Source organism: Tarenaya hassleriana, unplaced genomic scaffold (assembly GCF_000463585.1).
Source record: "Tarenaya hassleriana unplaced genomic scaffold, ASM46358v1 Cleome18, whole genome shotgun sequence".
NCBI lineage: Eukaryota > Viridiplantae > Streptophyta > Magnoliopsida > Brassicales > Cleomaceae > Tarenaya > Tarenaya hassleriana.
The window spans coordinates 55339-69862 of NW_010965216.1; the positions used below are offsets into that span (position 1 = coordinate 55339).

The 14524-nt window shown below is 45.8% G+C and overlaps 1 protein-coding gene across 1 annotated transcript; it reads right to left on the reverse strand.

The window, feature by feature from the left end:
* Nucleotides 1–1992: 1992 nt before the first annotated feature.
* Nucleotides 1993–12234, reverse strand: LOC109116554. The gene is made up of 5 exons (XM_019202201.1): nucleotides 12093–12234; nucleotides 11397–12000; nucleotides 2366–2557; nucleotides 2105–2234; nucleotides 1993–2001 (listed from the first exon to the last, which is right to left on the reverse strand). The coding sequence occupies exons 1-5, from the start codon at nucleotides 12232–12234 to the stop codon at nucleotides 1993–1995; spliced, it is 1077 nt and encodes a 358-aa protein (XP_019057746.1).
* Nucleotides 12235–14524: the final 2290 nt, after the last annotated feature.

Sequence of the window (14524 nt, forward strand, 5' to 3'; positions counted from 1 at the left end):
CTCGCCATCGCTTCTACCCACTTGGTGACATAATCGACCGCCACGAGGATGTATTGGTTCCCATAAGAAGATGGGAACGGTCCCATGAAGTCTATGCCCCAAACATCAAAGGGCTCGACTTCCAAGATGTAATGCTGAGGCATCTCGTGGCGGCGGGAGATGTTCCCCGTTCTCTGGCAAGCATCGCAAGAGTAGACGTATTGATTAACGTCTTTGAACATTGACGGCCAATAAAACCCGGCTTGAAGAATTTTAGCCGAGGTCTTCGATGCTCCAAAATGACCAGCATAGTCCGAAGAGTGACAATGATGAATCACACTCTGGACTTCCTCTTCGGGCACACATCTCCTAAAGAGGCCATCCTTGCCTCTCTTGAAGAGATAAGGTTCTTCCCAAAAATAATCCTTGATGTCTCTGAAGAACCTCTTCCTCCCGTTGTAGTCCAACTCGTGAGGAATGTACCCGCTGACAATGAAGTTGACAAAATCTGCGTACCACGGGTCTCTCTCCTTCACTTGGACAACCATCACGCAATCATCTCGGAGACAATCATCAATGGGAATATCTTCATGTCGCTCAATCCGAGATAAGTGGTCGACCACTCCATTCTCTGTACCCTTCCTATCTCTGATCTCCAAGTCAAACTTTTGCAGCAAGAGAATCCATCTGATTAACCTTGGCTTGGCATCCTTCTTGGATAGGAGATATCTCAAGGCGGCATGGTCGGTATAGACGATCACCTTCGAACCGACCAAATAAGACCGAAACTTCTCAAAGGAAAATACTATGGCGAGTAGCTCCTTTTCGGTTGTGGAATAGTTCATCTGAGCATCGTCTAAGGTCCTACTCGCATAGTATATGGCGTGAAGCTTCCTGTCTCTCCTCTGACCCAAAACAGCCCCCACGGCGAAATCACTCGCGTCGCACATAAGCTCAAAAGGGGCTTCCCAATCCGGCGGCTGAATGATGGGCGGAGAGATCAACGCCTTTTTCAGAGTTTCAAAGGCGGCCTGACACTCATGGGTGAACTCAAAAGGCACGTCCTTTGCAAGTAGTTCGGTCAAAGGCCTCGAAATCTTCGAGAAGTCCTTGATGAACCTCCTGTAGAACCCGGCATGTCCCAAAAAACTCTGGATTCCCTTAACATTCCGTGGAGGCGACAACTTCTCTATCACTTCGACCTTAGCTCGGTCAACCTCAATCCCCTTGTTTGAAATCTTGTGGCCTAGCACAATGCCCTCTTGGACCATGAAATGACACTTCTCCCAATTCAGCACAAGATTCGCCTCAACACACCTGTCCAACACTCGGCGCAAATTCATTAGACACACGGGAAAGGAGGGCCCATGGACAGAAAAATCATCCATGAACACCTCCATAACATCATCAATGAGATCAGAAAATACAGCAGTCATGCATCTCTGAAATGTCGCCGGTGCATTACATAAACCAAAAGGCATCCTACGGTATGCAAAGGTGCCATATGGACATGTAAAGGTGGTTTTCTCCTGGTGGCTAGGGTAAATGGGGATTTGGAAGAATCCCGAGTAGCCATCAAGAAAACAAAAGTGGGAATGCATGGCTAACCTCTCTAGCATTTGGTCGATGAAGGGCAACGGGAAATGGTCTTTACGGGTGTTGGAATTCAGTTTCCTATAATCAATGCACATTCTCCAACCCGTAACCGCCCTAGTGGGTATCAATTCATTATGCTCATTTTCTACCACGGTGATACCCCCTTCTTTGGTACAACTTGCACGGGACTAACCCATGCACTATTCGAAATCGGGTAAATGATACCCGCATCTAGCAATTTGAGCACCTCTTTCTTCACTACCTCCTTCATGGTCGGGTTTAACCTACGTTGATGCTCGATGGAGGTTTTGGAACTATCCTCTAGATGAATGCGGTGCATGCAAAGGGATGGACTAATGCCTCTAATGTCGTCTAGAGTGTAACCCAACGCTTGTCTATACTCCCTAAGCAATGCAACTAAATCAACTAGTTCCACATCAGTCAAAGCAGCATTCACAATTATCGGGTAAGTAGAGTTAGGTCCGAGAAATTCATACCTAAGCCCTTGTGGCAAGGGCTTCAATTCCACCTTAGGCGCGCTCTCTGGATTCCAATCCTTCTTCCCGCTCGTCTCCACATCGGGCTGCTTGACTTGAATGGAGGAGACTAGGGCTTGATGACTCGGAGAAGGTGATGGCTCCTCTTCGTTTTCCTCGTCCCTTAGCCAAGGGAACTCACGGGCAGAACAAGAAAGGGCTCAACGGCCCTGTATTTCCAGCCCTCTAGCTCAATCGATGAGCTGTCATCTAAAGTCCGAACAATGCTCCGGACTTCCTCCCAATCGCAGTACATGCTGTCTTGTACCGCGTTTAATGCCATCTCGAGGGGTTCTGACTCTCTGAATTCACCCCTCACTTCGTCGACCAGTGTGTCGATCAAGTCTAGGTAAAAGGAAGACTCCACCAGATGCGGTTGCTTAAGGTTCTGATCAAGTCTGAACTCAACCGTCTCGTCACCAATCTTCATCGTGAGTCTGCCCTCTCTGACATGCACAACAGCATCAGCCGTATTCAGAAACGGCCTACCAAGTATAATGGGGATTTTAGAATCCTCCGGCATGTTCAGAACCACAAAGTCGACGGGGACATAGAATTCCCCTATCTTAAGAGGCACATCTTCCAAGATCCCAGCGGGATACTTCACTGATCGGTCGGCCAATTGCACTGCCATCCTTGTCGGTTTCAGCTCACCGACATTAAGTTTCTTGAATATGGAGAGAGGCAGCAAACTGACACTTGCGCCTAAATCGTAAAGTGCCCTCTCAATCTCCACATTCCCCAATCTGCACGGGATGGAGAAGCTACCGGGATCAACCATCTTCTGCGGTAACTTCGTCTGCAATATGGCCGCACTCACCTCTGTACTAAGTGCCACTGTCTCCTTCTCAACCGCCTTCTTCTTCGTGAGAATGTCCTTCAAGAATTTTGTATAGGACGGGATCTGTAACACTACCTCATGAAAGGGCATGGTCACTTCTAGTTTCTTCAGCATCTCGGTAAACTTGGCAAACTGACTGTCTTCGTTATACTTCCTTGCCCGAGATGGAAATGGTAGAGGGGGTGCCTGTTGAGGAGGCGGAATATACCTCGCCTCTTACCCCTCTACAACATGGCCCTTGCCTTTGTCTAAGGCGGCCCTCTGAGGTTCGTGTGAACCTTCTCCCTCTTCTCTGACAACTGGGGAGGTCTCCGAAAGCTGTCTTCCGCTTCTCAAGCCTATAGCATTAATATGCTCCCTCGGGTTAGGATCAGCCTTACCCGGAAATTGGCCTTGAGGTCTCGCAGCTTGGGAAGCAAGCTGAGCAATCTGGTTATCAACCATCTTGAGATGTGCATCCATCCCATCCAATCTCTGCTCAAAGCTCTCTTGCTTCCCCTTGAATCCTTGCATCTCTTGACCCAAGCTGGAAAACGAGTTTTTCTGATCGTGCATTAGCTGGGCTAACATCGACTTTAACTCTGACTCTTCTTCCTTAGCCTGAGGCGGAGGAGCTCTGTATCCTTGATTTCTCTGATTGTAGTCCTGGCCTTGATTCTGATACCCCTGATTCTGGCTCTGGTAGTCCTGATTCTGGTATCTAGGCTGAAATCCTGACAGTCCCTGAGGTTTTGCTCCGCTTTGATGCTGAGGGTTCAACGCTCCTTGCGGGTTGCCATAAGAAAAGCCAGGGTGATTCCGATTCCCCGGATTGTAGAAGTTCGACTGATTGTTGTATTGATTTCTTCCCACATAGTCGACTTCTTCCATGGCTTCTTCTCCTTGTTCCACCATGTACAAGCCCGGTTTACCCTTCTGCGGGTTTGATGAACCGGACTTAGCAAGTTGCAGCTTGATGGCAGAAAGCTCCGAAAGAACGGCTTGTAAAGCCGAAGACTCGCTAGCATCCCCTTTGACATCAGCCTTAGGCAAAGACCGTCTGCTGCCCATTTCCCCTGAAATGCTTCTCCCTTTCGCCATTTTAGCAATCTGCACTTCTAGTGCCTCGGAAGAGAGATCATACACGCTGCCTCCACATGCTGCATCAATCCATCCTCTCGTGTCATCCCTAAGGCCATGTATGAATGTAGAGAGGAGATATTTGTTGTCCATACCGTGGTGCGGACACATTCTCTGATACTCCTTGAACCTCTCCCAAGCGTCATACAAGGTCTCACCGTCATCTTGGGCGAATGTGTTAATCTTGTTCAGCGCCAACTGTGTCTTCATGGGAGAGTAATATTTCATCATAAACTTCTCCTCCATCTCATCCCATGTAGAAATGGAATTTGGCTCCAAAGTATAGAGTCAATCCCGCGCCTTATCCATCAGAGAGAAGGGAAACGCCTCAATCATCGCATCTTCCATTGTTACCCCTAGCGGTTTCTTGATGGTGTGACAAAGCATCTTAAACTGCGTAAGATGAGAATTCGGATCCTCATTATACCTCCCTCTGAAGCTCATCTGATTCAGCATCTGAATGAACTGCGGTTGAAGCTCAAAATGGTCTAAGGGCTGTCGGTTGATGCAGGAGAGTAGCTGAGTATGCTTGGGCGTCGTGTACATCCCAAAAGTCTGCAAATTAGCTCGGGCACGCTCTCTTGGCTGTGCTTCCTGCGCTTCACCCCTTGCTGCCTCTTCTGCCATTCTGTCTTCTCTTCGTTTTCTGCGGATTTCCCTCTCGGTTCTGTCTATGTCCGGGTCAAAGGCAAGCTCAAAATCTGGGTCGAGTTGTCTTCGAGTGGGACGTCTGCTCATGTACTAAGGAAACCTGCAGAAATAAAAGTCCAGAAAAAGGCAGAGAAGGTAAATCAAAGGGAATAAAAAGGCAGAGAGTAGGGAGAGACACCCGATAAAATCCAGAACGATCCCGGAAAAGTCCAGGAAATTCGGGAAAAATCTGAAAAAATTCAGAAAAACCCAGAAAATGTCCAGAATAAATTCGGAAAAGTCCAGGAAAATCTGAAATTGTCCAGAAAAGTCCAGGGAAATACAACAGCAAAAAATTAAGAAGAGAAAAATCAAGAAATAAAAGAAACAAGGAAAAATTGACTCAAGAGAAAAATAAAAATCACACAAACACGCAAAGAAAAAGGAAGTGAACAAACACACACAAAAATCAAACCGAAAAATCAAAGACTCCGGAAAGACTAACCTAGAGTCAATCTATCATAGATATGGAAACTGTAAAAAGTCCCCCGCAACGGCGCCAAAAACTTGATCACTTGCGTGACGAGCTTTAAATTTATACCCGACACACAACTAATCCGCAAGTGTACGGATGTCGTAGTACCGGGGTCGAACACAAAGACTTAAGTGGTTAAGCTAGGAGTCGATTAAAACTAGGAAAATGACAGAAATAAAATTGGAGAATTGTTTTTGTTGTTTTGGGAAGTTACAGAAAATTAAAAAGAAAGAAAGTAAAATCAAAGCAAGCAATAATTCAAGAGGAGATAATCGATGGGAAAGGTTATGGGAATCGAGTTTCACCGACCATGCAAGGATGCCGTAAGGAATTATGGACCTAGATCATGTTCGTTCTAAAGTGAGGGATTCGAAGATCAAGGTCGGGTTCGGTTCTTTCGAACCGAAAATCTGCTATCCAAGAGAGTACTCTATCCACTTTCGTGCCTTAGAGTGAAAATCCCGAATGCATTAAACGCTCTTGTCATAATCCTAGATTGATTCGGACCGAATTTCTTCGAATTCAATTTCAACCCAATTGATTGAATGCATCAAAGAATCAAGAATCCATGTCTCTATGAAATTCACAATCCTAAAATCTACCCACAAGATTTTCATCCAATGGGTAACATTAAACATCATTCATCAACCTCTAGCAATCAAAACCCATGCAATTGCATCATCCAATTGAACAAATCCAAGGTTCCCCTAGACATTCATTCAAGAGAGATAAACTTGAAGAACACAAATTTCATTCAAAGCAAGGATTTGAAAGCATAAACAAAGCATAATCTTGGGTCCAAGGTGAATACAAGCATCCTTACATGAGGGCTAATCCCTCATCCCACAACAAGAAACTACTTACTACTCATGTTCAAGAACACCAAAATAGCTAGAGGAAACATAGAGAGAAAGGGAAAGAGATGCTCAATAAGATCTTCAATCTTCAAACCAAAGCAAACTCCTTGTTTCTCCTTCAAGATTTCGGCCCTAGGTCTTCTGGAGGAGAGAAAATCGCCACCTGTTTCGTTCCCAAATCGAGCTCCCTCTCAAAAGTCCGAAAAATCGGACTTAATTCAGTTCCAGGTCACGCGGTCCGCCGGACCAGGTGTTGGTCCGGCGGACCGGGAGTAAATGAAGCACGAGAACGCGGCGCAAAGTGGTCCTGGTCCGGCTGACCAAACCTGGTCAGCTCCGGACCAGGACTTCAGAGGACTCACTCCGGCTGACAGGGCAGGCGAGAGGCGGACCAAGGAAGGGCAACGGCGTACTGGTCCGGCGGAACTGGAACGGTCAGCTCCGGACCAATACTTCTTCGGGTCTGGTCAGGGGCGTTCGGCAGAGTTCGCTGGCTGACTGAGTAGGCTCGTGATCCTGGTCCGGCTGACCACCACTGGTCAGCTCCGGACCAGGCTTTGATTTTTGCTGGGTCAGTTCGTCTTCGGCATGGTTCGGCGGACTGGCTGAGCACGACAACACACCTTGTCAGGGCTTGGCTCAGCGCTGGGGACGGACTTGTGTGGCAATCTTCTGGTCCGCCGGACCAGAGTTGGTCAGGGGCGGACCAGATGAACTGTTTTCTCCGATTCTCTCCGAATTTGTACGTTATGTCCTCGGGATCCTGCCAAAGTCAAGAAATAGTCCCGAAACCCTAGAATGGCTCTAAAAATGCCTAAGAATATGTGGAAACCGTTTAGAAACCAAAGGCAAACTCATATAAAATCTAGATAAAATCCAAGCCATCAGTAAGGGTCTTTCAAACCGATTCAGGAAATTCAAGCTCTAAAGTAGAGGTTAACCCTCTCGAGTCTAATCTCACTATCCAGGCTTTATCTTACTAATCTCTCGATTCAATAGTCTACAACCCTGGATACATGAACGAACGTTATCATAATCCCTAGGCAAATATTCATCTCTCAATGCAATACCTGTTCTATTTATTGAATTATTTCCAGGTTAGAATCCCACATGTCTATGCGAATTAAAACCGTAAGTCCATTCAATCAAGTGACCAACAAGATCAAACGCATTAAACGCAACTCAATAAACCGAATAGAATAAATAAAACCACAAATTCTGGAATTATGAACCAAAGATCCCTACATAGCAAATCCCTGCCTACAGCAGAGGAATTGCTCGCTAAACATCGAGACGTCAGGGTTCATATCAATACAACAAAACATCGTAAAATAGAAGGAAAGAGGAACGCTTAGTCGATTTCTCGGCTTCGTGATCTCCGTCTTCTACTGCGATCTCTCACTTCCTGATAATCGCCTCCTGTTGTGTGCTCTAGGGTCTATTCTTTGTGTAAAGCTTGAATGAATTTCGACCTAGAGGCTTTCTGATATATGCACGGAGCCAAGGAAGCCTCACTCGTTTCCTTCGGTGAAATGCAGTTTGTACGTGCGTGACTTATGTTGCCTTTGGGTAACGAAAGCAGCTAGCTCAAGACCAGGGGACACTTGGAGACTCACTAAGGTATTTATACATATATATTTAAGAGGAGACCCAGGCTAAAGGGCTCTCGGAATCCCTCAAAAACAATCTGCAAATCGGACTAAAACAGAGCACTCGAGAGCACTCGGTTTAGGTGATAGATGGAAGGGAAGTTCCAGGCCAAAGGGCACTCGGATGATTCCCAATTTTTGATGGAAGATAGGGGTATGAAAGAGGATTCAAAGGAGCCAAACCAACCTTGAATCCACCACGTTTTGACCTTGCACAAGGGTGACACACACACACATGCGCAGAAGGCGATACTCTCGGACACACCAAGAAGAAGAAGCAAAATGCAACTCGATTTCTTATCAATTCAAAGTCTGCTCATTCTTGACATACAAGGGCCTTTAAATAGGCTTGAAACACAGAAGAAAGCAAGGAAAATTTGTGCATAAGGAGGAGTGATCACTTGCGTGACGAGTTTTAAATTTATACCCGACACACAACTAATCCGCAAGTATACGGATGTCGTAGTACCGGGGTCGAACACAAGGACTTAAGCGGTTAAGCTAGGAATCGACTAAAACTAGGAAAATGGAGAAAATAAAATCGGAGAATTGTTTTTGTTGGTTTTCGTAAGTTGCAGAAAATTAAAAGAAAGAAAGTAAAATCGAGGTCAATCACAATTCAAGAGGAGATAATCGATGGAAAAAGTTATTGGGAGTCGGGTTTCACCGATCATGCAAGGATGCCGTAAGGAATCATGGACCTAGATCATGCTCGTTCTAAAGTGAGGGATTCGAAGACTAAGATCGGGTTCGGTTCTTTCGAACCGAAAATCCGCTATCCAAGAGAGTACTCTATCCACTTTCGTGGCTTAGAGTGAAAATCACGAATGCATTAAACGCTCTTGTCATAATCCTAGATTGATTCGAACCGAATTTCTTCGAATTCAATTTCAACCCAATTGATTGAATGCATCAAGAGACCAAGAAATGTCTCCATGAAATTCACAATCCTAAAATCTACCCACAAGATTTTCATCCAATGGGTAACATTAAACATCATTCATCAACCTCTAGCAATCAAAACTCAAGCAATTGCATCACTCAATTGAACAAATCCAAGGTTCCCCTAGACATTCATTCAAGAGAGATGATAGATAATTATGAAGAACAAAATTTCATTCATTGCAAGAGTTTGAAAGCATGAACAAGACAAAATCTTGGGTCCAAAGGTTAAGACAAGCATCCTTACATGAGGGCTAATCTCTCATCCCACAACAAGAAACTACTCACACATCTTGTTCATAAACACAAAATAAACAAGATGCAAGATGAAGCATAGAGAGAGAAAGGGAAAGAGATGCTCAATATGATCTTCAATCTTCAAACTAAAGCAAACTCCTTGTTTCTCCTTCAAGATTTCTACCCTAGGTCTTTTGGAGGAGAGAAAATCGCCTCTTGTTTCGTTCCCAAATCGAACTCTCTTCCAAAAGTCCGAAAAATCAGACTTAACTTGTTTCCAGGTCACGCGGTCCGCCGGACCAAGGTTTGGTCCGGCGGACCAGGAGTAAATGAAAGCACAGGACGCGGCGCAGAAGTGGTCCTGGTCCGGCTGACCAAACCTGGTCAGCTCCGGACCAGGTCTTCAGGGGACTCACACCGGCTGACTGGGGCAGGCGAGCAACTGACTGGGCTTTGTGCGGAGAATGTTTGGTCCGCCGGACCTGAGGCGGTCAGCTCCGGACCGTACTTGCATTTGGGTTTGGTCAGCTCATCTTCGGTTCGGCGGATTGGCTGAGCACGGAACATTCCTGGTCCGGCTGACCAGAACTGGTCAGCTCCGGACCAGGCCTTCATTTTCGTTTGGTCAGCTCGTCTTCGGTCAGCGCTGGGCGAAGTTGTGGCGATCTCCTGGTCCGCCGGACCAGAGTTGGTCAGGGGCAGACCAGATGGACTGTTTTCTCCGATTCTCACCGAATTTGTGCGTTATGCCCTCGGGGTCCTGCCAAAGTCAAGAAATAGTCCCGAAACCCTATAATGGCTCTAAAAATGCCTAAGAATGCGTGGAAACCGTTTAGAAACCAAAGACATACTCGTATAAAATCCGAGCCATCAAATTCCCCCAGACTTAAATCTTTGCTCGTCCTCGAGCAAATAAAATCAATGAAACACAAAGTCTGAGAAGGACAGTGAGATAGAAATCGGTATTTGATGAGTTTCAAGATCTAGTTGCGTGTCCACTGCTCAATTTATGGGAGTAGAATCTAATCTAGGCTACTCTAGCTATTCTCTCTTGTCAGCTAAACTTTCTAAGTATGGGATTTATATGTCGTCCTTAATCTACCATAAGAGTAATTCCCACTTCCAAGCACTCTCCTGAACCTATTTACCGTTCTTCTCCTCTAAGATATTTTGTCTCTTTATTTATTTTGTTCACACATTTTTTTTTCTTTTCTTCTTCCTTTCAAGAAAGTGCTAAGAGAAGTAATATCCCGAGTTCCTAGGATGTTGAAGTTGACAAGTGTCTCCGCTTTTGCTTTTCTTTAATGATCATGACAACACTTGTCCCACAACTTAGACCCGAACCATCGAATTTCGACGCACTCATGTCATCGAATGATTTTCATTAACGATATAGTGGCAGCGGAGTGTTGGGATGTATATACTTTCTTCGCTTATTCCTACAACACATTTTTTTTTCTAAGAGACTATCTATCCTATGGGAGAAGCTTCGGGAACGGTTTTAGGGAGATATTTAACCTAGGTTCGGTCGGTCCTACTCTTTGGCATACCTAAAGACAACAATATACCCCACAACCTAGAATCGCAAGCATCAAAGAGAGGGTTCGCTATTCACCTATCATCGACAATCTACTCGAACACCTAGAGGTCTAAATCCAAATCGTTAAGCAATCTCTAAGTAGCTATCATCATCATCTCATCATCGACCAATCTCAACTCAAAACGGTTTATGCAATGCATATGCTCCTACATGTTCTAGACCTATATGTAACAAATACAATGCAAGACACAAATGTAATGCAAGGCTAGGTGGTGTCTATATGTACAAATGCAAGAAATGCAAGTGTGGAATGCATCTATAGTGAGAAATCATCAATCATTTTTTTTATATGCAAATGGATGTATGAATGCACTCTAAAAGGGCTTGAAGCGATGTTAGATGCTCAACCCCCCCAGACTTGAATGAGACACCGTCCGCGGTGTCACTCGAATCCGAAGGGGCAGATACGTGGAATAGGAAATTCAGAGCTAAGTGAAATAGGAGGGAAAAATAAGTATATAACCTTGTGTCCAAGGATAAAAGATGCCTCCCTGCATTCCACTTGTGAATGATTCCACATTGTGTATCGTCTCGGTTGCTCGATAATGTTCACCTTCCAAAATCAAAACTCAGAAAGAGAGAAGATCAACTGAAACTGATATAATCATAGCAAAGACATAAGCAACATCAAGATCACATCATTACATCATGCGTCTAAGTTCCCAAATGCAGAAAAATAAATATGCAATGCAAAAAGGATATTAAAAAGGATATCTACAAGCTCGGGGTGCCTCCCGAGAGCGCTTATTTATGGTCCTAAGCTTGACCGCGGGGTTGCTCACTCGTCTTGAGGATCAGAGAAGCTCATCAAGCTCCTCTCTTTGTCGTGCTCCCCGGGGTTATAAATCTTCAGCCTTTGCGCGTTGGTCTTAAACGTATCCCCTCCATAGCCATATAACTCTATCGCTCCATGAGGGTAGACATGCTTAATCGTGAAAGGCCCCGACCAACGCGATCTCAACTTGCCTGGAAATAGTTTGAGCCTTGAGTTAAAGAGAAGTACTTGATCACCTTCTCTAAAATCCCTCTGCAAAATCTGACGATCATGCCATCTCTTGGTTCTCTCCTTGTAAATCCGGGCATTCTCGTAGGCGTCCAACCGAATCTCATCGAGTTGGTGAAGCTGCAACACTCGCTTCTCAGTGGCGTATTTCCAGTCGTAATTCAGCTTCTTAATTGCCCAGTATGCCCTGTACTCAAGCTCAACCGGCAAGTGACAAGCTTTCCCATAGACAAGTTGAAAGGGAGACATACCGATGGGTGTCTTGAAGGCTGTCCTATACGCCCATAGAGCGTCATCGAGCTTGGATGCCCAATCTTTCCTTGACCTTGACACCGTCTTCTCAAGTATCGCCTTGATCTCCCTATTCGAGACTTCAACTTGCCCGCTCGTCTGAGAGTGATACGGGGTAGCCACCTTATGTCTCACACCATACTTCTTCAAAAGCACTTCTATGGTACGGTTGATGAAGTGAGATCCTCCATCGCTAATCACGACCCTTGGCGTCCCGAATCTCGGAAAAATCACCCTCTTGAACATCTTTGTCACCACTTCGAGTCGTTAGTGGGACTCGCCATCGCTTCTACCCACTTGGTGACGTAATCGACCGCCACGCGGATGTATTGGTTCCCATAAGAAGATAGGAACGGTCCCATGAAGTCTATACCCCAAACATCAAACGGTTCAACTTCCAAGATATATCGTTGAGGCATTTCGTGGCGGCAGGAGATGTTCCCCGTTCTCTGGCAAGCATCGCAAGAGGAGACGTATTGATGAACGTCTTTGAACATTGATGGCCAATAAAACCCGGATTGAAGAATTTTAGCCGAGGTCTTCGATGCTCCGAAATGACCAGCATAGTCCGAAGAGTGACAATGATGAATCACACTCCGGACTTCCTCTTCGGGCACACATCTCCTAAAGAGGCCATCCTTGCCTCTCTTGAAGAGGTAAGGCTCTTCCCAAAAATAATCTTTGATGTCTCTGAAGAAGCTCTTCCTCCCGTTGTAGTCCAACTCGTGGGGAATGTACCCGCTAACAATGAAATTGACAAAATCTGCGTACCACAGGTCTCTCTCCTTCACTTGGACAGCCATCACGCAATCATCTCGGAGACAATCATCAATGGGAATATCTTCATGTCGCTCAATCCGAGATAAGTGGTCGGCTACTCCATTCTCTGTACCCTTCCTATCTCTGATCTCCAAGTCAAACTCTTGCAGCAAGAGAATCCATCTGATTAACCTCGGCTTGGCATCCTTCTTGGATAGGAGATATCTCAAGGCAGCATGGTCGGTATAGACGATCACCTTCGACCTGGCCAAGTAAGACCGAAACTTCTCAAAGGCAAAGACGATAGCGAGTAACTCCATCTCAGTGGTGGAGTAGTTGACTTGTGCATCATCCAAAGTCCGACTCGCATAATAGATGGCATGCAGCTTTCTGTCTTTCCTTTGACCCAAGACAGCCCCGACGGCGAAATCGCTCGCATCGCACATAAGCTCAAAAGGAGCTTCCCAATCCGGTGGCTGAATAATAGGCGGAGAAATCAACGCCTTCTTCAGAGTCTCAAAGGCAGCCTCGCACTCATGGGTGAACTCGAATGGCACATCCTTTGCAAGCAATTCAGTCAAAGGCCTCGAAATCTTCGAGAAGTCCTTGATGAACCTCCTGTAGAACCCGACATGTCCCAGAAAACTCCGGATTCCTTTAACATTCCGTGGAGGCGGCAGCTTCTCTATACTTCGAGCTTAGCTCGATCAACCTCAATCCCCTTTCTCGAAATCTTTTGGCCTAGCACAATGCCCTCTTGGACCATGAAATGGCACTTCTCCCAATTCAGCACAACGTTCGCCTCAACACACCTGTCGAACACTCGTCACAAATTCATTAGACACACAGAAAAGGAGGGTCCATGGACGGAAAAATCATCCACGAACACCTCCATAACATTCTCAATGAGATCAGAAAATACAGCAGTCATGCATCTCTGAAATGTCACCGGTGCATTACATAAACCAAAGGGCATCCTACGATATGCAAAGGTGCCATATGGGCATGTAAAGGTGGTTTTCTCCTGGTCGCTAGGGTGAATGGGGATTTGGAAGAATCCCGAGTAGCCATCAAGAAAACAAAAATGGGAATGCAAGGCTAACCTCTCTAGCATTTGGTCGATGAAGGGCAACGGGAAATGGTCCTTACGGGTGTTGGAATTCAGCTTCCTATAATCAATGAACATCCTCCAACCCGTAACTGTCCTAGTGGGTATCAATTCATTATGCTCGTTTTCTACCACAGTGATACCCCCTTCTTTGGCACAACTTGCACGGGACTAACCCATGCACTATCCGAAATCGGGTAAATGATACCCGCATCTAGCAATTTGGGCACTTCCTTTTTTACTACCTCCTTCATGGTCGGGTTTAACCTACGTTGATGCTCGATGGAGGTTTTAGAACTATCCTCTAAGTGAATGCGACGCATGCAAAGAGATGGACTAATGCCTCTAATGTCGTCTAGAGTGTAACCCAAGGCTTGTCTATACTCCCTAAGCAATGCAACTAATTCAGCTAGTTCCATATCAGTCAAAGCAGCATTCACAATGATCGGGTAAGTAGAATTAGGTCCGAGAAATTCATACCTAAGCCCTTGCGGTAAGGGCTTCAATTCCACTTTAGGCGCGCTCTCTGGATCCCAATCTTTCTTCCCGCCCGTCTCCACATCGGGTTGCTTGACTTGAATGGAGGAAACCGGGGCTTGATGACTCGGAGAAGGTGATGGCTCCTCTCTGTTTTCCTCGTCCCTTAGCCAAGGGAACTCACGGGCAGAACAAGATAAGGGCTCAATGGCCCTGTATTTCCAGCCCTCTAGCTCAATCGATGAGCTGTCATCTAAAGTCCGAACAATGCTCCGGACTTCCTCCCAATCGCAGTACATGCTGCCTTGTACCGCGTTCAATGTCATCTCGAGGGGTTCTGACTCTCTGAATTCACCCCTCACTTC

Bases quoted from the DNA above. Each gene is read 5' to 3' on its own strand.
- LOC109116554 (XM_019202201.1), bottom strand. From the start codon at position 12,234: ATGCCTCAACGATATATCTTGGAAGTTGAACCGTTTGATGTTTGGGGT. The intron at 12,001-12,092 runs GTCCCACTAACG...TTAGCGATGGAG, and splicing joins GTGGGTAGAAGCGATGGCGA to GATCTCACTTCATCAACCGT. The intron at 2,558-11,396 runs GTTTAAGACCAA...TGTGCATGTCAG, and splicing joins TATGGCTATGGAGGGGATAC to AGAGGGCAGACTCACGATGA.